The 25,344-nt window shown below is 42.8% G+C and overlaps 2 protein-coding genes across 7 annotated transcripts in view; one reads left to right on the top strand and one right to left on the bottom strand.

Moving 5' to 3' along the window:
* MLH1 (mutL homolog 1) overlaps positions 1 to 7,700 on the top strand; it is a 32,529-nt gene extending 24,829 nt beyond the window's left edge. The window contains exons 14-19 of the mRNA XM_008154103.3: positions 1,367 to 1,475; positions 2,823 to 2,886; positions 4,475 to 4,639; positions 5,600 to 5,692; positions 5,979 to 6,092; positions 7,370 to 7,700. Coding sequence (XP_008152325.2) covers positions 1,367 to 1,475; positions 2,823 to 2,886; positions 4,475 to 4,639; positions 5,600 to 5,692; positions 5,979 to 6,092; positions 7,370 to 7,537 — 713 coding nt within the window. The 3' untranslated portion in view covers positions 7,538 to 7,700. The remainder of the gene's footprint in view (positions 1 to 1,366; positions 1,476 to 2,822; positions 2,887 to 4,474; positions 4,640 to 5,599; positions 5,693 to 5,978; positions 6,093 to 7,369) is intronic.
* A 2,009-nt stretch (positions 7,701 to 9,709) lies between these two features.
* Positions 9,710 to 25,344, bottom strand: part of LRRFIP2 (LRR binding FLII interacting protein 2) — a 101,882-nt gene continuing 86,247 nt past the window's right edge. For 4 of the 6 annotated variants that reach the window (XM_028131149.2, XM_028131195.2, XM_028131214.2 and 1 more), the window contains 7 exons: positions 21,130 to 21,231; positions 20,737 to 20,869; positions 18,951 to 19,000; positions 13,861 to 13,984; positions 11,107 to 11,186; positions 10,407 to 10,511; positions 9,710 to 9,977 (listed from right to left, as the gene is read on the bottom strand). In XM_028131149.2, the coding sequence (XP_027986950.1) occupies positions 9,867 to 9,977; positions 10,407 to 10,511; positions 11,107 to 11,186; positions 13,861 to 13,984; positions 18,951 to 19,000; positions 20,737 to 20,869; positions 21,130 to 21,231 (705 nt within the window). In that variant the 3' untranslated portion in view covers positions 9,710 to 9,866. The remainder of the gene's footprint in view (positions 9,978 to 10,406; positions 10,512 to 11,106; positions 11,187 to 13,860; positions 13,985 to 18,950; positions 19,001 to 20,736; positions 20,870 to 21,129; positions 21,232 to 25,344) is intronic. The other 2 variants (XM_028131232.2, XM_028131234.2) reach the window with 1 other exon arrangement.

Raw genomic sequence — 25,344 nt, 5'->3', positions numbered from 1 at the left:
AAGCACATCCTTCAGTGGGGCCTTTGGCAAACGGAGTTTTGCTTTGTCTAATTCATTCTTCTTTTGAAAAGGTTGTGTTTTGCTTGGTTTAAAATTCAAGATTATAAATTATTTTGTTAGTGCATTGAAGGTGTTATTCTATCATTTTTTGGCTAGTAGTGTTGCTGTTGAAAATTCACCTATCAGTCTTATATTTTATTACTTTCTGGGTAATCCCTCTTTTGTCTCTGAGTGTACTTAGTATCTTTCTCAACATCTCCCTGGGCCAGGTGTGGATTTTGTTGGGCCTTGTGGAGCTGAGAATTGGTGTCTTGCATCACTTCTGTTTTCTACCTCTTTGTTTCTCTGTGCTGCATTCTAGATAATTTCTTTAAATTGGCTTTCTAGTTAATTACCTTGCCAACTTTGTCTAATCTGTTCTTAAGTCTGTCTTGATTTTTAATTTCAATTATTTTTCATTTTTAGAAATTTTATTTCTTTTGGAAATCTCCTTGATCATTTTGATACTCCTGCTTCTTCTATTCTAATACCTCTTTACTGAACATACTTATTTTATCTTCTTTACTGATATTTCCAGTCTCTGAAACCTTTGCAGGCAGGATTCTGTGATTTCTTCTGGATTCTAATTCTTTGAGTTTTGTAACTCCTGACTGCTAGTTGCTGGTACTTTATCTGTGAGGAACTATTTGAAGCCTGGATTGGAGATGGATTTCCCCAGGAAATTTGCATTTGGTTCTGTCAGGGACCTGGAAGAACAGTCAGCCCTGGAATCTCTTTAAACTAAACCTGCACGTAAGGTGTTCCCATAACCTGCTTTGTGAGGACCAGCTTATGGTTATAAATTCTCAGGGATGTAATCTTTTCTTTACTCCCAACACCAAGGCTTGAGGCAGTGGGCACCTTTCCTTAGTGCCCTTTGAGGGGGCAGGAGTGGACAAGGGACATGCTGGTACTTCTTTTCCTTCACACGCGGGTGCAGCCTTTGGGTCTCAGCCTCATGTGTTGGGGAAGTGCTCTCCTGTTAGGCTTCTGTCCTTTCTCCACACCTCAGGGCCTGCAGAAGCGAGAGCTCACGACTCACGACTCACGGGGACCCTCTGGTGTCTTTGGATGAAGTGGCCTCGGGGCTCTTGTCACTTCTCTGCTTCCTGCTGTCTCAGATGGTGATCTTTGATTATTCCTGAATCCGCTGGCAATTCCGCGTTGCATTCTGAAAGATTTGTTATTAGTTTTATTCCTCGTTTGTGTTTGTTTTCAGCAAGAGGTTCAGTTCGGGCATCTTGACTTACCTGCCTCTAGTTCGGGCTTGGTGCTTGGACGGTGCTGGTGGTGGGACGGCACCACTTACCTGTGCTTTGTTTTCCAGCCCTGCAGGAGATGCTGCACAACCACTCCTTCGTGGGCTGTGTGAATGCGCAGTGGGCCTTGGCACAGCACCAGACCAAGTTATACCTTCTCAACACCACCAAGCTGAGGTACGTCAGTGAGCAGTGCAAAGAGCAGAGCGACTAGGAGGAAGGTCCTGGGGGCGCAGGCACAAAACGCCAGGGAGAGCAGCAGCGTGGCATAGTTGGAAAGGCCCAGGCTTTGAAGTCAGACAGACGTGGCTTCAAATCCAGGCTCAGCCATTTCCCACTGATGTGACGGTGGGCACGTTTCTTTCCAAAACTTCGCCACAGACTTCTCATCTGTAAATTGGAATGAACTTGCAGGGGGTTGTGTATAAGAAATGACATGAGAAACCTGGCGTTCGGTAGCACTCTGGATGGTGGCTGCTGAGGCCCAGGTGTTGAAGGCAGTGCTGGAAGAGAAGTCTGGCATCTGCTGTGATGGAGGATGTAAACGAAAGCAGGCCGGAGGGCTCCATTCTTCCAGCGTTGGTAACGTGGCGAAGGCTGCAGTAACCGCCAAACAAGCCAGGGGGTTGAGCACAGAGGGGATGATCCCAGCAGAGCCATTTGCTCAGTGCATAGCCAGCAACATCTGTATGGATTGTTTCCAGGGACCTTGATGGATGAGCTCCTGTTCAGTCTAGAACTGTTTAAATATGTTGTCATATCGGTGGTACAGATGGGAGGGTGCTGCCACCTTCTGCTCCCGGCATCACTTGTCCACTGTGGGGCCCTTTCCCACCACGCCTGCTGTGATCTCAGTGCTGCGTGGCCCTGTGCGTGGGGCGGCCACTATATGTTGCTTGGAGTTGCCACATGAGGTTTGATGCCCGTAACCTAGAAACCGCCCAGTCCAGAGCTCACTGTGGGCCACATTCCGCCTCGATATCGGAACTCATTCCTCCTGGGCGTGGAAACCCTCGGGTGCAGCGCTCTTCAGCTTGTCTTTGCTGGGAGCAGCTTTTTGGGCTTGTCCAGAGGCCTGGCTCTTATTAATTTGTTGGGAATTTTACTCCCCTTGTTTGTCCTTTTCCAGCAGATCCAAGTGCATGATTCCCAAGGCTCCAGACCACACTTGTGTTCAGGTTCTTTCATTTCAGATACAAATCCGGGGTGTCAGAAACCTTTGACAGCCCCAGGCGGGTGGGGACGGCATGGGTGATGGAAGCCAGACTTGGTCTTAGTGTCTGGACCTGTGTGTGGAGGGCCGCTGGGCAACTGGCCGGCCAAAGCCCAGGCCGCAGCGCACGTGGGAATCCCCGCTCTGGAGGGAAAGGAGACCTTGGTAGGTGGTTAAAAAGGTTCCCCAGCAAGGCAGAACCACCTGTGTCCCCGCCAGGTTTCAAGGGCCAGTTCTCCTTTTGTCCCTACTGCTTGGCTCTCAAGCATGGATTCAGCTTTTCCTTAAAGTCACTTCATTTTTATTTTCAGTGAAGAACTGTTCTACCAGATTCTTATATATGACTTTGCCAATTTTGGTGTCCTGAGGTTATCGGTAAGTTTTTTTCCTGCTTCTCATTCCTGAAATTTCAACAACTGGTCATTTCTGAAAATACCTTTACCCTAATATCTTATTTGTAATGTGGTAAATTTTTCTAAATATGCTTAGAAGAGTTTTTGTATTGTACAATTTTCATATGGAGGTGTATCTTCAATTATAATACAGATTTATACAAAGAATAGAAATTTGGTAGCCAACTTAAACAAATGTTTATTATTATATAAATTAATATAGCTACTTAAGAAAATTTGGAGATAAAAATAGAAATAAACATTCTCTAAAGCCTATGACCTAAACACAACCCCAAATGACAATTTTAGTCATTTCTTCCAGGACATTTTCATTGCCTAATTTTAGACTTAAAATCATACTACATATCTATGTAGTTTCATATCTTCTTTCTACATGTGACATACTCTAAAAAAAAAAGCCTTCTAGAATTTTTATTGGGGAGGAAATCTTTTGTTAGATTTATCCCTTAGTATTTCACATCTTTTGATACTATTGTAAATGGCATTTTTAAGAAATTCCAATTGTTTTTTGCTATATATAGCAAAGGAACTTGTCCATTTAAGTTTTTACTTTATTGGCTTGAAGTTGTTCATATTTTTTATTCTTTTTCAATTTTATTGATCTCAAATAACTTACTTTTGGTTTCATTAACTTTTCTCTATTTTTCTGATTTTTACTTCATAGACATTTGTTCTGATCTTTATTTAATGAGATAATCTTTATTTAATGAGATCTTTTATGGCCCAATATATGGCCTATGTTAGTAAATGTTCCATGTACATTTGAAAAGAATTTGTATTATTGAGTAGAATGTTCCTTATAAAGGGCATGTACATCAAGTTGATGGTGATGCTCAAATCTTTTGTATGGTGGCTTTGTCTACTTGTTCTGCCATTTATTGAGAAAGGGGTATTGAAACCTCTAACTGTAATTGTGAATTTGTCTGTTTCTCTTTGTAGTTCTGTTAGTTTTATCCTTTATATTTTAAAGCTATTATTGAATGTATAAACATTTAGGATTGTTAGGTCCTTTTGATTGAGTCCTCTATTGTTATGTAAAAATAAGAGCAGTGTACTGTGGGTTTATAACATGTAAGAGGAAAATGTATGACTGCAGTAACATCAGAAAGGGAGAAATGGAGGAAAATTGAGGCATTTTATTTTTAACGGTAGATTTCAGTCTTCCTAATCCAGTGATTGACCTGAAATGTCATTCGATTTAACTAATTCACCCTCCCCATAGCTTCAGTTATGGGTAAGGCAGTAGAAAGAAACAATCTACCTAGTGATTTGCTAGAAATACGGAAGTGGTGTCCTTAAAGCTACACAGAAGGAAAGTGCCTCCTCATCGCCTCACCCTGCCCACCTGTTCAGGAGGCTGTTTGTGTGTCACATCTCCGTTGAAATGGCCATAGAGGAGGAGGAGGAAGAGGTTTTATTGTAAATGTTTTCTTGGGAATGTGTGTTAGATTTGTGGGTTCTCACCTCCTGTTGTGATCATGGTTTTGTGGGAATTAGCGCTTCATTTGATGTGCTCAGACGTGCTCCTTCCTGTTCTTGCTCCTTCCTAGGAGCCAGCCCCGCTCTTTGACCTCGCCATGCTCGCTTTAGACAGTCCCGAGAGTGGCTGGACAGAGGAAGATGGTCCCAAAGAAGGACTTGCCGAATACATTGTTGAGTTCCTGAAAAGGAAGACTGAGATGCTTGCAGACTACTTCTCTTTGGAAATTGACGAGGTACGCGATGGCTATATTTACGCCTCTGTAGTATTCTTCAGACTAGTCAAGTTTTGTAGTTGGTCCAAAATCAGGATGAGACTCGGCATCTGCATTTCTGGGTTAGACAAGTTTTTTCATTCATTCATGGCCATTCCTGTTCCCAGGGTGAAGGGCCCTGACATGAGGGAGGCTGCGTCCCAGTCCCTGCAGGCCAGTGAACCAGCCACCTGCTCTCCGTTTCTTCCTCTTTCCCCTTGATCTTTGGGACTCTGCTTCTTGATATGTTCTTTGGTTGATCCAAAGAAAAGGTTGTTCTGCTACATGTCAGGACAGAAGCTCTCTCTCTCTCTCTCTTTTTTTTTTTTTAATATATTTTATTGATTTTTTTACAGAGAGGAAGGGAAAGGGATAGAGAGCTAGAAACATCAATGAGAGAGAAACATTGACCAGCTGCCTCCTGCACACCCCCTACCGGTGATGTGCCCGCAACCAATGCACATGCCCTTGACCGGAATCGAACCTGGGACCCTTCAGTCCGCAGACCGATGCTCTATCCACTGAGCCAAACCGGTTTCGGCCAGAAGCTCTCTTTTAAGTGTTTAGATCTCCTGGCCCCCGTGCCCAGCCCAGTCAAGCACATGGTCACCAGAATCACAGATGTGAGGACAAGACCTGAAGGAAGCCCTGGGGCAGTGGTTGGCAAACCGCCCACATGCGGCTCTTTGGCCCCTTGACTGTGGCTATTCCACAAAATACCACGGCCTGGGCGAGTCTATTTTGAAGAAATGGCGTTAGAAGAAGTTTAAGTTTAAAAAATTTGGCTCTCAAAAGAAATTTCAATCGTTGTACTGTTGATATTTGGCTCTGTTGACTAATGAGTTTGCTGACCACTGCTCTGGGGAAATGGAATTGGTTTAAATTACACTGTAATAGCATTATTTCTTTTCCCCCTGTCCTGGCCTTTTTTCCCACAAGCAGGAAGGGAACCTGATTGGATTACCCCTTCTGATCGACAACTATGTGCCCCCGTTAGAGGGTCTGCCGATCTTCATTCTTCGACTCGCCACTGAGGCAAGTGATTGAGCCAGTTCTAAAGTAGGTGGGCACGTGAGTGTGTGCTGGGGGAGAGGGCACAGGGCCCGCCTGCATTCGGAATGCTGAAGATGAAAAAGGTGAAATAGCTAAAGGCCCCCTTCTCCTCCTCGCCTGCCCCCAGCAGTATTCAGCGGTTCCAGTTTACAGCTTTTAACGTCTAAAAAGCCGCATTCATTTTAAAGTCATTGGTGATCTCCACTTAACAATGAAGTGTGTTTAAAGCACATATTGATGTTGAGGTATTGAATTCTCTTTGGACCAGGTGAACTGGGACGAAGAAAAGGAATGTTTTGAAAGCCTCAGTAAAGAGTGTGCTATGTTTTACTCCATCCGGAAGCAGTATATATCCGAGGAGTCGACCCTCTCAGGCCAACAGGTACTGTGGTGATGCTGCCGGCAGCCCAGGACTGGGATGGGCCCAAATACCACCTTTAGGAAAGTTGCTCATCTCTAAATTCCTAGGATTTCATTGCACATAAGGGCACAACGGTCAGCTTTTATCCGTGAATTTTATTCTCTGCTGGCCTAGAAGGTACCTCCAGAGTGATCTCACTGTGAAATATAAAATCACAGTCAACACAGTGAGAGATGGGAGGTTGAGTTAGATTGTCCAGGGCAAGTGGGTCCATGCCCCCCATTGTTAGCAGATTCTGGACCAGCCTCCCCAGTCTCTTTTAGCTTTTGCCTTACTCTACATCTGACCGCTGCTTTGCCAGGAAAGCAAGGCTGTACTGAGGTCAGGTCCCCAGCTCTTCTTACGGAGGGTCAGCTTAATAGAAAAATGGCCGAGGCACCTCATGTTTCTGTGTCACTTTTTCCAGTCAAGTGACAATGCTTTTCAGTCAGCAACTATTTCGGAGAGGGGGCAGTGGGGTTGAAATGGTCTAAGAATCAAGGGTAGGGCAGCAGCTTTACATGGTACATGACCATCCTTGGTGATTACTTACAGTCATCCTCAGGTGAAGCCACACACTCCAGTTCCATAGGGAGGAAACTAAGGGAAAGTTGGCATGCTCAGGAGTTCCAAGCCTATAGGTGTTGAGTAGCAATTCAGTCCTGTTACCAAAGCCCCAAGGGAATAAATATCTCATTGCAGTGAAGGCAGTAAGATAGCACACTTACCAAACTGTGCTGATATCTCCTTGGATTGGAAAAATGTATTTCAATGAAGGATGGATGAGAAAAACATTTCCTTTTACATGAAAGAGTTATGGCTCAGTAGGAGAGGGCGGATGGAGCAAAATAATCCCCATTATATTTAATTTCATTCTCTGTGGAGCTTCTAGGAAAACAGGGCTACATTAAGACCGCCAAATTTAGTGAATTAGAAATTTACTTTCTACTATTGCTGCCCAAACAGCATAGTCAGGATCAGACATTATGTTAGATCCTGCCACAGTAACACATTCCCCCTGAATGGAAACAGAGGTTCCCAGGGAGAAAGTCTCATGAGGGTCTGGCTTCATTTCCCCCATCTCCTCTCTCAGGTTCAGACCTATAGATCTGAGAGGCTAGCATATACATGCTTCACGAGCATCAGGTAACAGCCCATTATAAAGAAACAAGACTTGGCTGGTCCGGTGCATGTGAGCTAGGAAGCCAGTCTGTACCGGGATGCAAACGGGGAGACATGGCACCTAATGTCTTTTCCAGATTGAAGCTCCTGGCTCCGCTCCAAACCCCTGGAAGTGGACTGTGGAACACGTTGTCTATAAAGCCTTCCGCTCACACCTCCTGCCTCCCAAGCATTTCACAGAAGATGGGAATGTCCTGCAGCTTGCTAACCTGCCCGATCTGTACAAAGTCTTTGAGAGATGTTAAGTCCGGTCACTTACGGACACTGGGTGTGCCGTTCTTCCTCTGTGCCCTGATGCAGCAGGTCCTAAGGTTGAAGACTCACATTTGCCTTCTAGATAGTAGCACTCCTCATGCTTGGTGAATCAACTATAAATAAACTGTCAGATTAAATAAGAGTTCTTATTTAATTTCATTACACTTTAAAGTTTCCCTATATTGATTTTCACCTAGTATATACCTGGTAGTGTTAAAGAATCTCAAAAGCAATTTGAAAGCCCCCTGGACATCTGCTAAGAATTCAAAAGAGGCCTTGAAGCTTTCATAGATCATGCTTTGATTTGATTCTTTATAATATCAGGTGATAGATATTATGTTAGTTCAGGTGCCTTTAAAAAAGGTCCTAAATATATAAAAGGCTCTGATGACACAGTCTATTGAGAAAGCTGAATTGATAATCTATTAGTACCTTCAATAACCAAAAGAATATTTAATTGATTCTTAATTTTAGAAAAGCTTGAGAAAAAGTACTCCTTATCCAGGAGTACTATTCATACTATAACTGGTATGAATTCTTAAGGAAGTCCACTTTGTTAATGACTAGAACTACTACCAGCTTAAGATGATCAAAGTTCTAGGTATTCTTGTTTGAAGGATGATGCAAAAATACAAACTAGAAGGTGCATTAAGCTACTTTAATATTAACCTGCATTAATAGAAATGTGCAGTCCCCACAGGGAGGAAGAATGCCTATATTTTTTAGGTAAAATTCATATTACAAGACTCAATGAAGAAAGTTCTGATAGAAAGAACAGAAAATGATCTTATGAAGAAGTGGAGCCATTCCATGTGGAAAAGATGGACGACAGACAGATCAAGTTTAACACTTGGAACTTCCATAAAGTAGACGCGGGCCTCTCAGAAGTGAGAGTCCATGAGCCTGGGAGGCGCACAGGCGGAGAGGCCTGGTGAAGAGGAAGAGCTGGACCACAGTCTGTTTCCAAGACTGCAAGCTGGGCCTTGTCTGTTGGCTCCAGCTGTGGGATTCTCGGATAAATCTGCTTTTGAGAACATCCCTCCCCAACTAGGAAATCCTCTCAGTTCAGGAGACTGGTTTCCATATTTTAAAAATAAAGGGCTCATTACTCTAAACAATAATGTATTCACATGAGTACCCTTTATTATCTAGTTTCAGGTCTGATTTGATTGTCATGTGGCCTGGATTCATTAGACTTTCCCCGATACTTTTTTGTGTAAACACACTGAAGATGCAGTAATCATTTCCATAAAACCACCTTGGTTCTGAGAGCAAGAGAACCACAAATCCTATAAAATGGCTACACTCGATGACAGAAACCTCTTGAACTGGGTACCTTTAAAAATGAAACTGAAGTTCTTTTAAAAAGACAAAGTTCCACATTTCAGTTTTCCTTAGGAAGGAGAAAAGAAGAGGGGCAAGATAAGGCACGGTTGCCCTGATTTGTTTTAAAGGCTCCTCTAACAAAATGAATGTGTCAGTAGCCAATTGTAGTCAGCCAAAGGGTGTATTTAATAGACTCTCCAGGCAAATGTCCCACCTGCCTGTTCCCCTCCCTCCCGCCCCAAATTGGGTTTGTCTGAGGTTTCATTCCACAAAGAAGCAGCAGATGAAATACCTTAAAAGATACAGCACAGTTGATGAAGACTAAGGACTCTACTCTTACTTTAAGAGTATTAGGCCTTGGATTTCCCTGCCCCATGCAATAAAGCAAGTTTTATATACACTCCCCATATCTTTTTCTAACATTTTCTTATATAAATTTAAATATTTTACAAAAAAGGCTTTTTTCTCCAAACATATAAATTTTAGTGAAACATATATTCCCCACCTGTGAACTTTTTTCACTAAAATATAAATGCTATCTGACATGAGGGTACATGTCTTTGACCACTGGAGATCACTGAAGTCTGAATTGCACTGTGGAGAAGGCACTTGTGTTTTCTCTGAGGTCTCCGGCAAGTAGCTCAGTGAGCACTCAGAATCGCTGTCCTCCAAGCCTGGGCCGAGGCCTCCGAGTGCCCAGTCACTGAGGCAGCTGGGGGCAAATGGTGAGTAAACTTGATGCTAAAATTACGGAAATAAAAAACCAAAATAAAAATAGCATGGACCAGTTCTTAGTCTAGAATTAAACTACAAACAAAATCCAAAGTGTTCATTCATGAAGATTCAAACCTATTTCATTCTCTCATAAATTATAAAATACAAGGGTGGCTATATTAACGACAAAACTCAAACAGTACTGAGAGGGGTTTGTCAATGGGCAGAAGTCAGTCCCGCTGGGTGGGGCCCAGAACTCCCAGGTAGGTGGTGGCCTCCCTATTGCTGGGCCAGAAGTGCTGTCCTGTTGGCCTTCATCTTCTCCAGCCGCTTGGCCAGGTGGCTGTTGGTCATCTCCACTTCCTCAATCTTGTCCAGTGCTGTTCGTAACTAGAGACAGGAGAACTTGGTCACTTACAGAGTCAGAAACAAAACCAAGTGCTACCTTATTTTCAACTTTCCGGGATGTGGACATACTGCTGACAGATGGGCTTGCATAGGATCCCAGCCTAATTTTTTTTTTCAATCAGCCATTCGTAAACAGTGATACTGAGTATTAGTCACAGACAGGACCTACAGACATTGGAGAAATAGACCTGATCTATAAAATAAAAAGTACTCCTTTTCTTATGTAACTGAACAAAACATAAAATGGCAGTCACTGTGTGGGTCAAACACCAACACAAAAGAGTAAGTGACTCCACTGCTGTTTCCTTCAGCTTGGACCCAGGATTAAATTCCTTACACAACAAAGAATTTACTTCCCAAGGATATTTTCCTTTTAGGAATGTTTTCCAGAAAGCATATTAAAACAAGTACCTCTCGTTGTAGCTTCCTTTTTTCTGCTTTCAGTTCATCTTCCACTTTCTCAGCATTCTCAGCAGCAGTCTTATATCTCAGCACCTGTCCCTCAAGCCGGTTAATCTGTAAATAGGAGAACACAGCCTCTGGGACTGAGCACTAGGAGCCATCGCTTTTTTGCAGCCAAGATGGAAATGCAATGTTATTAGAACTCTAAGTAATCTAACACTAACAAGTCCCCTTAGGGTGAGTCATAGGTCCTCTCAGAACCCAAATGCTATTTATAAATAAAGAAATGTCCCCAAAGGATTACAGCTGTAGAGTCATTGTAGGCCAATTTCCCATGTTAAGTTTTATGATGACCATAGTGTTTAAGTGCCAAAGTAACATCACAGAAGGAGACTCACTGAATGGAAAAGTTTTTGGACCTTTTGAAATGTGCAATAAAGCATTTTGTTATAAACTATGATCTCTCTGAATTCTCATAAATATCTACAACTAGAGTTACAGCCACAGTTTTCTGTCTTTTTACAGGAAACAGAAGGCGGATGTGCCCTGGCAGATGTTCTCTGCTGGCTTTCCCATTTGGATGTAGAGCTTTTCCAGAGCTCCAAGTGTAAAGGCAGCCCAAAGGCACCCATGGGTTAGCCCTTTAGATGCAGGAGGCAGGTGTGTTTTAAGGGAATTTAAATCATTTGGCACCATTAGAAGTACTTACACTTTGCTCCAAGGTGGTTATATCCTGTTCTGCTTTTGAAAGCTTAAACTTGTATTCACTAATTTGTCTATTAGCATCTCCTAGAACAGAAGAGAATAATCAGTCACCTCTGAGAGGTGAAGGTGTGACCCACCAGGCAATGATGCCCTCTGTAGCACAGGAGAGGACCGTGCGGTCTAAGAAGACAAACAAATGCACACAGGGCGACCATGGCACTGCCGGCAACCCAGCCCCTGCAACTGTGGACACTACAGAAGCTCGAGCATTTGTGTTACAACAGCATCCCTGGGATCAGGAGTTAGAGGAAAATTCACTCTTCGCCCCATGATGTGTGTAGGTAGAGCGTTGAGCAAGGAGCCCTGTTAGCCAGCTTCTCTGCAGCCCTATGGCCCACGGAGCCTCGGTGCTCACAGGACTAGGCCCTCCACTTTCCTGGACCCCAGCCCGGCACCTTCCCACCACCGTCCTTCTGCTCCCCCATACCTCAAGTGTCCCTTGTTCCCCACCCCCGATTTAAGTCTTAACCAACCTCCAAGGTTACCAAGGTTATGCTCAATTTTCACCTCCTGTATGACTCTCCTAAATTAACCATAACTTCTCTTGTTGCATTTTGCCTGTGTTCTTTTATAATAGTTACCATGTTTTCTTAACATTTATTTGTAAGGAGAGAGGCCCTGTCTAGCCTTCTTGAATCCACCTCTATATCTAGCCAAATGCTTTGCACACCATGTATGCTTAATATTTGCTGAAACAAATGCTTTTCCATAACATATGATAATGTGGTATGGGTAGAGCTATATAAATAGGTAGCTATACATTTGACCAAAGACGTAAATCATTTAATAAGTTTATAAATGATGGGGGAGGAAAAAAAATCCCTCCAACAAGCCAAATTTAATAAAAATCTCCCTCTGAAATGATTATAGGGTAAGCATTATAAGGCTTATAGGAGAAAACCAAATATAATCTACCTAACTCAAGAACTTTTGTGCTGTTCCACATAGCTAAGGTTATAAATTCCTATATATCCTCAATGCAAATAGCTGTTCTAAGTGGACAGTTATTGTCACCTTAAAAGTAATGGGGTCATAAAACCCTCTCCCAAAAAGCCACCCCTGGGAGTCAAAGAGAACGATTCCTATTCCTGGGCTCTAAAACAGAAGCTTCACGATCTAGTTTTCTAATTCTTCACCCCAGCAACTTGTTATCAAAATGTGCTGTGTCCTTCTCACTCTCCAAACCACCCATTCCTTCCTGTTTTCAAAACTCTAACTCTGTCGTCTCAGCCATTTCATCTGTGTTTTGAAATTCCATTCCTCAACACCATGCTTTACAGCCAAGGCACTGTCCAGACCCAAGAGTCACAGGGTCCTTTCCTGGTTTTCTGGAGCAAGGGTGCTGCCTGCTTTTGTCTTCTCCAGCCAGGCCCCGCCTGCCCATCCTGCTCAGCTCACCTCCATGTATAGCTGCAGGTGGTACTTCTCCCCACCTTCCGCAAATACCTGCGACCACCTACCCACACTAGGACTCATTCACACGTAAGTCTAGCCCATTCTCCCTCAGGATGATTCCTTTTGATTTTGCTGCTTTAGGCCAATCTCTTCCAAATCTATTCCAGTTCCCTCTCTAAGACTTGACAGCCATTATAGTGATTCAGCTCACCATCACAGCCTCCTAACCAATCAGCCTACCTCTTGTCACATCCCAGTCCTCATCGACCCTCCATGCCAAAACGACATTTCAGGAACAAAATATTCCCCAGGAAGTATCACGAGGGTTGTAACTGATATCCAATAAAGCAGTGGTTCTCAACCTTTCTAATGCCGCGACCCTTTAATACAGTTCATGTTGTGGTGACCCCCAATCATAAAATTATTTTCGTTGCTACTTCATAACTGTAATTTTGCTACTGTTATGAACTGTAATGTAAATATCTGTGTTTTCCGATGGTCTTAGGCTCTACATGAGGAACTGTATTAAAGGGTCACGGCATTAGAAAGGTTGAGAACCACTGCAATAAAGGATATATCCCTAACCTCAAAAGTTGGTATTAACAGTATTAATAAGCCTTAATCCAAGAGTCTTTTCTATTTGGCCTAATTCAGAATGTTTAGGCAAAAAAGCCATGGAATAACCAATATTTTAAGATAAGTTCTCAGAAATGCTATTTGAATAGGAAAAAGAAAAGTCTCCCTGCTGGTGAATTATATAGTATCTACATAAGAATGGCTTCTGAACAGTCCTTACGAAATAATTTAGGTAAATGGAGTAGGTTTAGTTTACATTGTGGCCTTGTTTTAAATTCCATCAAATAAAAATTAGAGTGGAAAAACAAGAAAACTGAGAAAATTCTGAAACAACTCAATATTAGTGTTAGTTCTAAATATATCCCTCCAATTATTCCAAGATGAATTCCACAAAATTAGGTAGGGTGCTGCATGGGAGCTTCAAGCTGACAAGGGTATGAAAGAGGACAGTGTCAGGACGTCACTATTTGCAAAATGCTCCTACAAATCACTCTGCCTAGAAGGGAAGTGCTCTCATCATCCCTGAAGCTCGCAGGTGAGCAGAAGCTTCTGTTCGGCTCCATTACTGCTCTGACTGCTCTTCTGGACAACCTGAGGATGAACCAATCTGTACGAGCTCCTCTTGAGAAATGTGAATTACATGACACTGGCAGCCAGTTTACAATCCTGCTTCTAGGACACAGCCCAGACAGACTGTGACTGGCCTGTCCCATCCCCCTGCACTTACTCTGCATTTCAATGAATTGCAAGTCCGAGCCGTTCTGCAGCCCGGCCAGGTCACCAGCCGCTGTGCCATCGCCCCTGGAGCACTTCTGCCGCTCCTCCTCTAATTGCAGCTTCAGTTTTCTAACCTGCAGGGGAATCAAACGCTCGTCAGCAAGATCCAGTTTGTCAAAGGAGGCAGATCCTCGTCAGCCACACATCATTCATGAGCAAGTTCCTTGAGTGCCCACCAAGGGGACACACTACTATTGGTGCTAGGAGAAGCTGTGAGCAAACATCGAAAGGAGCGAGCACCGACCAGCACCCATAAAAAGAGCTCTATTTTATTATTTGTGTAGGGCTTTGGAACATCACTTTTCAGTGTTATTTGTTACTTTTATTCAAAATGGAAATTCTATGGGCAGTTAGATATTTTTCTTTTGTTTTAGAGTTAGGTTAAATATTCTTATTTAGAAATTTTCTATATACAGAAATACATTAATAAAGGATGTTCAGAGTAGCGTATTCATAATAGCCAAAACTAAAAGTAATCCAAATGTCCATCAACAGGAGGATAAACAAATTGTGGTACATCTATACAATGGAATGCGGTACATCTATACTCAGCAAAAAAGGGGAAAGTACAATTGACAGGCAACAACATGGCTGAATCTCAAAATAAGTATGTGAAAAATGTACTCCAATTATATAAAACTCCAGAAAGTGCAAACTCATCTAGAGTGACAGAAAGCAGATCAGCGGTTGCTTGGAAAGGGAGAGGGAAGAGGGTGCAGGAAGGAATGTTTACCAAGGGTGCAGAAACTCTGACACATTATGAATACTGTCACTCCCCAAGTTCATCAGTTGAAATCCTCAGAATATGACCTCATTTGGAAATAGAGCCATTGCAGATGCACAGAGTTAAGCTAAGATGAGTTCATATTGCAACAGGGAGGACCCCTAAGCCAATATGGTTGGTGTCCTTATAAAAAGAATTCCAGTTGAAGAGATACGCATTCAGAGGGAAGATGATGTGAAGACAGAGAATGCTATCTATAAGCCAAGGAATGCCAAGATGACCAGCAAACCACCAGGAGCCAGAAGAGAAGCACGGGGCAGATGGCCCTTCCAGGCCTCAGGAAGAACCAGCACAGGGCTAACACCATGATCTTGGGCCTCTCGTCTCCAGAACTGTGAGACAATACGTTTCTATTGTTCTAACCACCCAGTTTATGGTAGTTTGTTATGACAGCCCTAGGAAAATAATATAGATATGCACATTTGTATACTATATGTGCAGCCTATTCTACACCAATTATCCTATCTAATAGAGGGAATATGCTAATTGACCCTCACACCATTGCAAAAGATGGCAGCACCCACAGCCAATCAGGAGGGGATATGCTAATTGACTGCCCCGCCCTCAAAGATGGCAGTGCCCACAGCCAATAAGGAGGAAATATGCTAATTGACTGCAATGCCCTCAAAGATGGTGGCGCCCAGTCCCCTCAGCCACCCAGCGCCGGCCTGAGGCGCAGGCAAGCCTCGGATGGCGGCTGGCCGCCCAGAGCTTCCTGAGGCTCAGGTAACCAGGGCTTGCTGAGGCTTGCGCTGCCAGCAGTGGCAGCAGCAGAGGTGTGATGCGGCATCGCCTTCCCCTGATCACCGGCTCGCCTCCTGCCCCTGAGGGCTCCCGGACTGTTAGAGGAGGCAGGCTGGGCTGAGGGACCCTCCCCCCCCTCCAGTGCATGAATTTCCATGCACTGGGCCTCTAGTACCCTAATAAAGCTAAAGTTTTAAAATTGGCAAAATAAAGAAACTAAAAAATAAAATTAAAAGGAACTCTGGGTTGGAGAAAAAAAAGCAAGGCTCAGTGGAGAAAGGAGTGCCACATGTGGAAAACAAGGAGATCAAGGGAACAGAAATGTATTGGATTCTGAGGCTTCCAGACCACACTCAGGTCCCACAATGCAGACAGCTGGGCTGTACCCTGAGGCAGAGGACTGAGGCTCTCTTTGGAGCTCTGACTAGCCTAAAATAAAAGACCGACCTTTCCACACTGAAGGCTCCCAACCAAACACCCAGCCACATCCATCTTCACAAAAGCTTGGACAAGCCTCACCCATTACCTCAGAGCTGCCCATCAGCTTTCTAGTTCCCCACTCTTACACTGAAGACCAAATAAATATGCATAAAAGAGCATCTGGAAGGAAACAAACTGCAGACAGCAGAAAACAAACCAACTAGCCTGTCAATATCCTCCGAGATTAGTGAAAATATCTGCATCCTTGAAATGACTGCAGAAATAGAAACTCAACAAAAGCATTAGAAGATAAAGTTGAGAAACTTTTAAAAAGTAAAGCAAGAGACAAAAAGAGAGGTGGAAAAACAGGAGAGAAACAAGAAGTCAGAACATCAGTGCCCGAGTCTGTCTCCCTCCTTCGGAAACCAGTCATGTTTCCCCAAATGCCTACAACTCTTACCATCACACAAACACAACTCAGAGCAGTCTACCCACCCCCACACACAGGGGAGGTGCCTCTGGGACAAAGGGACAAAGCCTCCCATGCCTCTTTGTCCTTCAAGGGTCAAGGTGAATCTGCATGCTCAGAGTTCCAGATGGCCTCGCCAACTGTGTCCTCGACTCCATCAGCAGGAGTCCAGGGGAAGGAAGCCTGAGCACCGGGAACAAGTCCGCCACTCCCCTATGGGGAAAGTCCGGGCGAGCGCTGCACTGGACTAAAGCCATGCTTCCGAGTCACCTCTGCCCTTGGAACACACACAGGGTCACCACTATCTGCCTGGAGTGAACCGAGACTAATCTCAAATCCCCAACACTCTGTTTATGTCCATCTCAAAAAGGGTCAGACTTCTCTCTCCTACCCTCTTCTCCAAAAGGCTCTGTATAGCCCTTTCTCTGTCTTCACCTCCTAATCTTCCCCAAAGCCTGAAACTCTTCCACTGTGCCCGCTGGATTACCATTCTATCATCAGCAATGCCCCCTGGTCCTCCATCTCTGCTCTGAGCACTCCCTTTACCCCAGTGCTCTAATAGGATCCTGCTTCCTCTGCAGCCCTCTACATACTCCCACAGCCCTACATTTCTCCCACTGCTGGGCCCAAGAATGGAATGGGTGTCCTCTTGGGTTTTTTTGCTGTTGCCAAAGTATTCTCCCTCTAACCTCCCTAAAACTCCTAATCTTATCTCTTCCAATTATACTCACTACCCCTCATCATTGCCATCATCCCACTCTTTCTTCACTGTTTTAGCTCCCGTCTTGCACTCCCTCAAAACTATCCCTGTCTTAATTCTTGGCAATTTCAAAATACATCTAAGTAGTGGATTTGTCCTACAACTGATACCTCCGTTTCCGGAACACCTCCTCTCTAAAGATCTTGGCATCTGTCCCTTCTTGCCCTCAGCCACTCACTCCCACAATCAAGTACTACAGCTCATCATTTATATCAGCGGTCACCAACCAGGGGTCTGCAGACCGCTGGTGGTCCATGAGGTCCAAAAGGTTGGCGACCGCTGGTTTAAGGAAACCTTTGGAGCAGTGGTCGCCAACTGGTGGTCCGTGACCACTGGTGGTCCATGAGGTCCAAAAGGTTGGTGACAGCTGATTCAGATAACTGCAATCTCTACATACATCTAATCCACATATCTTCTCTCTAACCGCTACTCCAGATCTTTCTAGCTCATTCTCTCTGGACCCCAACTCCAAAAATCATTGGATCCCACTAGCACTGTAATCCATTGCTCCCATTTCTTTCCAGTGTGCCTTGATCTTCCTGGATGTCCTCTCAAACCTCCTTACCCAGTTTAATTTCTAGGTCCATCACCACTCTGTTGCACACACCCTTGCCTCCTCTGGCCTATTATACTTGTCTGATAAAAGCTAACCTGCCTACTCCACGACTGCACCGATAAAGCTTAATGTGGCTGGAGAAACACAATAAATGCATTCACACAAATCTCTAACATAACACATAATTTGCTATCTATATATATAAAAGCCTAAGTGACTGGCCAACCGGCCAACAGGCCAGTAGCTATGACGTGCACTGACCACCAGAGGGCAGACGCTCAACACAGGAGCTGCCAAGCTGTGGTCACTTGGCAGTGGCAGTTCTCAGGTGACACACCCAGAACCAGAGAAGAGGGAGCCCGATTCCAGGGTGTGTCACCCGAGAACCTCCCTCTCGCAATCCGGGACCCCTTGGGGGGATACCAGAGAGCCGGTTTTGGCCCGATCCCCGCAGGCCAGGCCGAGGGACCCCACCAGTGCATGAATCCATGCACCAGGCCTTTAGTTAATTATATTTGTTGTATCTTGCTTGGTCTCCTACCACTAGAATGTTTGGTCCACTGGGGCAGGAATTTTTTTTATTTAAACTAATTTGTTCATTGAAATATCTCAAATGCCTAGAATAGTGCCTACTAAATAGTGGACTTAACCTACCATTGGAAAGTCTACAGCTAAATTAGTAATACTCATATAGAAAAGCAAGTGAAAGGAACAGAACAGTATTTGCTTTGGGGAAAATGAAGAGCTGTGGAAGAGATGAGAGGCAGTCCTAGACGCTACAAGGCTCCACTGTGAGGAGTGTTGACAGAGTCTAATAACATGAAAGGACTGGAAGGACACTGTTCCCTTACTAGGCGGATGTGGGGATGGGAGGTATACGTGTGTGGTAGGAACAGGGGATGAAAGAAAGCTAAATGCTCACCTTCCACAGATGGATGGCAACAGAGAATGCCAAAAACAGAACAATTGAGAAGCAACGTAAGCATGTTATTTATATACAAAGAGACAAGAATGGTACACACCAAAGAATCAGGTAAAAGCACCAAGCAGGAATGGTCTGGGGTAAGGATGGGGGGCAGGAGAGAGCACTTCCGGCTTCATAGCAAGCTTTGTAGAACTGTTCGACCCTCAAGCTATGTGTCCTATACGTTGTTTTTAAAAAACAGGAAATAAGAGGTAAAATATGAATTATCTTTTTATCCTTCAAATCTGACTTGAGTGCTGATATTTAAAATAAGCACATCTCTTTCTAGTGTACAATAGTTTGCTAACATTTTACCATGTGACTTAGTTACAATTAACATTACCTGTGATAGTAGCTCTTCCTTCTCTCCAGCAAGTTTTCGTAGCCTTACATCTAAAACAAACAAAAAAGGTTGTAAACTAAATTTGTCATAATATAGTATATGAACAATTAAAAATAATTCTACAAATTAAAAAGAGCAAATATTATCTGATAAACAACTTACAGCTCTATCAAGACATGAAGGCTTGATGGTGTAAGGAAAAGTACTTCATTATTTAACACATATTTCCACACAACTGATATTTATCAGGGCACTAAATACACGTGCTCCCTAGAGCAGTGATTTTCCACTTAAAGACAAACTGAAGTACAAAGATCATTTCCTTATTTCAAAACTTCACAAGCTCTCACTAGTAGACAGACAACTCAAATGCCAAGAGTGCTCCCACAAGCTTAATTCAGCCCTTAGCAGGAGAAAACAAAATATGAGATAGAAGACAGAGGTCAAGAGTGGGACTTAGAGAAGCTGGAACAAAAAAACCAGAGGAACACAATGCTGAAAGAAGCAAAGGCCCACAACAGCTAGTGGGGGGAGGATGGGCCCAGCTCTAAAATGCAGGCCATCAAGGGCCAATCAGGCTTTGTAGCAGGGTCACTGGGCCTGCTCTTAGCCTGGAGGGAGGAGCACATATGTTAACACAGGCCCTTGGGCTGAGGGGATATCCACAGATGAGTAAAAGCAGCAGCTGACACCTAGCCAGCACCTCTTACAACCAATCAGGGTCCCAGCTAAGTGTAAGTTCGGTTTCTTCTGCACCTTCCAAGCAGAGGAAATGCTCTGGATCATACCCTCAGTCCATTCTCTAGAGCAGCTCTCTCTCACCTTCTAGCATCTTCTGCTTCATCAAAGTGCTCTACAATCACATTTCTGTAAGTCTGTACATTGGAGACTGTGTTCACTAACTTGAGAAGAGTTTTTTATTTTTATTTTATTTCCCCCACTCTTATAGCCCACTCTTCTAGGTAACCTACACATCTATGAGAACATGAAAAAAATGTCATTTTTTAAATAAGTAAAAGTAGGCTGATGATACAGTATCTATATGGGTCATTTTCTTCCTGTAGAGCAGGATTCTTTTTTTTTTTTCACTTTTTTTAAATTTAGGTATTATATGTGTACATATCTTACCCTTGTCCCCCCCACCCCACACCCATACATGCCCTCACCCCCCCGAGTTTTGTGTCCATTGGTTATGCCCATATGCATGCATAGAGCAGGATTCTTAGTGGAGATAATTGGTAGGCATCTATGTGGTTTCCTGAGAGAGGTGTCACTAGAATCTCAAAGGGTTAAATTGAAGAGGCTTAGACTTTAAGAGGCTCAGAAGCCCTGCTCTAGAAATAACACCGATATCTACCTTCTTGGTCATCTGTTTCTTGCCTTAAGAAACGAGGTGGCAAAGAGCTGCAAGAACCCTGGGATAAGCAGAACACAGAACCAGATGCTCCAGGAAGAAAATACATTTGGAAAGTCGCCTACCAGCCCACTGGTTCCCTGGCACCAGAAGGTTTCTATTTAATTGAAAAAGCAATGCGCTATCTCTAAGTGAAAAAGCAAAGTGTGTATACCCACAGCTTCCAGCCAGGGGACTTACAATGACCCAAATGCTGGTCTCCCACGGTCAAGGATGTCTGAAGATAATGTGCCCCGATTTCTTCCCATTAAGGATCTAGATAAGGCTCAGACAGTCTTTGTGTAGTTTTTGTTTTCCAAGATGGGAAATGAACAAGCTGGAAGTCTAATAGGGTCACCTTAACCCAAGTCAAGGTAGCAACCAGTTTCTTACCTAGAGGACCCTCTCCTGCGGACTCCAAGACCTGAGCAGCTTCCTGAGACACCACAGTGATGGCTCCAACCACTGGTTCATGATTGACATCACCATTGGGAGTGCCGTCGGGGATTATAACTAAGCCATGTTTCTGTGGGAAGAAAAAACTCACCATCAAAAGATGGCCCACATGGAGGGGGCATGCTCTGTGAGGTGACTCTGACAACAGTTGAAACCGGGCAGAGCTAGTTACATGGAATACAGCTCTGTAGAAGAAATGACTTAAGCCTACCAAATGTGGATTGAAGAACGATCACTGTGGTTTGTACTCATGCCAGGAAAGATGACAGGATGAAAGGAAGGAAGAAGAAAGCGCTGAGGGACATGAGCTGCAGGCTGATGCTAACATACCTCTCCTGTCTTCACCGACTCCTTCAGGTCAGCCAGCTCCTCTCTGAGCGTATCTCGCTCATTCCTAAGGCAGGCAATGTATTCCTTCTGCTTCTCTAGTGCCTGGTTTTAGACAGGGTAGCAAGGGACAGAATGGCACAGAAAAAAAGCAAGTGAAAGGGATCAGAGAAGTACCCGAATCAAATAAAGATAAAGGCATAAAAGACAAGGCAACATTAGGAGCTGGGAGGAAATGCGAAGTTAGATGGATATATATCTCCAGAAGGGAGTTTTAATAGCAACTGGTTAATCATGCATAAATTCGACAAAACATGCTTATCACATCAGGCAAGAAAACGAATCTTTCTTTTCCAGTCCATGAACAAACAGGAAATGGAAAACGAAGGCAGCAGTAATAGTGAAATAAAGTTGACCTTACTGATCTCCTAGTACATTTTCATTTGGTGAATCAACCAAATAAAACCCCCAGATTTCAACTAAAATAGTTTATTCAAGAATATACTTGATTTTAGAAAAAGTTCTGGAAGAAAAATGACGAGTATGCACAAGGTATTTTAATTAAATGTAGGCTGTAGTGATTTTTCGTCAAGTAGTGTGGCAAAATATTCCTCAAATACTGCTTAATTAAAAATGGCTAATCTCCTAAGGGATTCTTGAGAGCCTACTTTGTTAATTTAATTAAATACAATTAAGAGTAATTTGGTTTTCTGATGTGTACCTTCAAAAGGTGAAAAACAAAAATAACATACTAACAACATAAATACAGCCCACCTACAGAGGGTAGCAAATAAGGGTTTTGGAATCTGGCTTTTGAGTCCTGGCACATACTAACTTGTCTGTGCCTGAGTTTCCTCATCTGAAAAAGGGGCAGGGGTAACCTCAGCTCCCACAGGGTGGGCACAGGCTTCAAGATGCCCTCAGTGTAAAGCCCCACCTGCCATGCATGAGACAGGGCGGGCTCAGGGAAGCCAGCTGCTGTTTCCATTTGCATTTTCCTGCCACTGCCTGAATCTCAGGCTGTCAGAACTGAGGACAGTGCAGAAGCAGGAACACACTTTGATCCTTGGGCCTCAGAACAAACCCACGTTAGGCAGTCTATTCAGGGGCCTGACTGCTGGGCTATTTGAAAAAGCCTTTCTCCATCCATTTGTTCATATATTTAATGCTTTCTGCCAGCATTCCCATTAATCTGAGTAAACTACAACAGGTCTCTTTCTTCTCAGTTTATTGGGTTTAGAAGTGGTCAACTGCTTAGTGACTGGTTGCTCAATAATTGGACAATTTTTAAAGCCATTATAATCCTATTCTGCAACCAAACTGGGAGTAAGTAAGGGATAAGAGCAACTACGATTTACACAGCTCAAACTACAATTTGCGTAGCTCCAACTATATAGACAGTGTTATATACACATATAAATAAGTATACCTGTATCTATATAATTTCTCCCTTACATACCCTGTATTTTGTCTTATGCCCATTTCACGAATCAGAAAACTGAGGCTCAGAGAAGTTATATTTTTTTGTTCAACGTCACAGTAAGTGGCAGAGCTAGAAAATGAATCCAGTTCTTTCTGGTTCTGAAGCTCTTGCATACTTTTTCTATATGGCAGCACCATGAAGGCCACAACTCTGTTCCCTTGCTGTCGTCCCAGATGCTGCTGGAAAAGTGGTCCACAGGGCAAGTCCTACTTGCTCAAACACTGCAACATCAAAACCTAACTTCCTTTCAACAATTCACACTGTATGACATGTCTGGAGTCTGCCTGTGAATTAATGATTTTCTAATATCATAAGGCATTAATATTAACACTCCACTGCATTAATTACAAATGTAACACTAAGACAGCAAAGCACAACCAATACCCTTGTTGACAGTTGCTGTTCTGTCTGCTGGGTTAGACAGTTGTGGTTATGGTATCTGCGTGCGCAGTTAAGCCGTGCATCAGCACATGTACTGAGTTAGTGATCACTATCACAACATGCTCTATATAAACACCACCACCAAACAGAAATGATCTCTTAGGAACAGACCAATTTGAAACCAGGAATTCTAGCAAATGCTCGAATATGCCATTTGCTCCTCTTCCACATCTTACAGCAGTGAATTTTATCTTTACTTTTGGACTTTTTAATCTTGTCTTCCCATAATTATGGATGGGAAAATAAAATACATCCTGTAAGTGCTCCCATTTCACCACAAAGCTTCAAGAGGACTGAAATACCGTATAATTAGACCACATGTATTCACGCTGAATCTGAAATCCTCTGTATTACCTGACCATCTAACCACTACCCTTGTGTCTGCATTCAATAATAGTTCCTACAGTGAATTTTTTTTAGGGTAAAAAGTACATGCTTGTGACAGTCTAAATAATTCTTTATCCCTGACCTAACCTCAAATTCTAGTGTCAAGAAGGCTTAAAGATATGTATAACAGGTTGAACTTTGGGCAACAGGTTAACTTTTCATATAATTGCACAGGGTATTCAGAATGGGAGTGAGTCTTATACTGGGATATATGGATATATGAGTACTTTGTATATATATTACACATGGCCACCTGGTGCTCGGAACAGCCTTGGGGATAAAGACATGAGCACTAGGATCAGTGAAGAACTAAAGAAAACGACTTCAACAAGAGAATAATGGTCATGAAGTTACTAAATTTAAATCTTGAAAATGAAGCTAGAGATGAGTGATATGTTAGGTAGTCATTGGCCATGTTGAAAATGTAAGTCAAGGGAGGACCACATCACATGTATTAGGATGGCTGCTATAAACAAAACAGGAAACATGTTGGTAAGGATGTAGAGAAACTGGAACACATGTGCAGAGCTGATGGCAATGTTGGTGCAGCTGCCATGGAAAACAATATGGTGGTTCCTCAAAAAATTAAACCTAGAATTGCCATTTATGCAGCAATTCCACTTATGGGTACATACCCAAAAGAAATAAAAGAAGGGTCACAAAAAGATATTTACAAACTCATGTTCACAGCAGCATTATTCGAAACAGCCAAAAGGTGAAAGCAAACCAAGTGCCTATCAAGAGATGATAGGATAAACAAAACGTGGTAGGTACACACAATGGAATATTATTATCTTAAAAAGGGACATCTGACACATGCTACAATATGATAACCTTTAGGACATATGCTAAGTGAAATAAGCCAGTCACAAAAAGACAAATACTAATGATTCCACTCATATGAGCTGCCTTGAGTCAAAGTCATAGAAACAGAAAGTAGAATGGTAGTTGGGAGGGGTTGGGAGGAAGAGATTGGGAGTTATAATTTAATGGGTACAGAGTTTCAGTTCTATAAGATGAAAAGAGTTCTGTGGATAGATGGTGGCGCTGGAAGCACGGCAATGTGAATGTACTTAATATCACAACTAACTCTACACTTAAAAGTAGTAAATTTTATGTTATTTGTACTTTATCACAGTTTTAATTTTTTTAAATGACAAACTATTGATACATGCAACAACTTGGATGAATCTCAAGGGAATTATGCTGAGTGAAAGAAGGTAATTAAAAAAAGTTATAATTCTATTTATATAACATTCTTAAATGGCGAAATAGAAAAGGAGAACAGATTAGTGGTTGTCAGGGCTTGGGACAGAGTAGGGGAGATAGTAGATATGGCTATAAAAGGGCAACAGGAGGGAACCTTATAACAGTGATGAAAATGTTCTGTATCTTGACTATTTCAAGGTCAATATCCTGGATGTGGTATTGTACTATAGTTTTGCAAGATGTTGCATTTGGGGAAAACTAGATAAAGGACACAAGATCTCTTTGTATATTTTTTACAATTGCATGTGAATCTACAATTATCTCAAAAATGTTTTAAAAGTTTAATTTTTTAAAAAATCCAAAGGAACACATTATTATATACCACATAGAAGCAATATACCCCTTATTTAATAGTGCCAAGAAAATTAAAATGTCAAATAATTTATATCTTAACCATCAGCTCAGCTTTTTTATAAGAAAGAAAATCTGTTTTATTTTAAAGAGCTATTTTATTGGGCTGAGAGTTTTGGAATTTTTCTTTGGCCAGACCAAAATAACCAGTTTAAAATACTGAGATAATTATGCAAAATAGGAACCACAGGCTTGCTGATAGGTGCTAAAGAAAATTATGTAAGGTCCTAAAAGAAACCCATTCTAGGCAGTGACCGGATTTTAAACTTTTAAATTTACGTACTTTG

The sequence above is a fragment of the Eptesicus fuscus genome, chromosome 18 (genome assembly GCF_027574615.1).
Source record: "Eptesicus fuscus isolate TK198812 chromosome 18, DD_ASM_mEF_20220401, whole genome shotgun sequence".
In the NCBI taxonomy this organism is placed as follows: Eukaryota; Metazoa; Chordata; class Mammalia; order Chiroptera; family Vespertilionidae; genus Eptesicus; species Eptesicus fuscus.
Note: the sequence above shows the minus strand (reverse complement) of the source record. Positions and strands in the feature narration are given on the sequence as shown.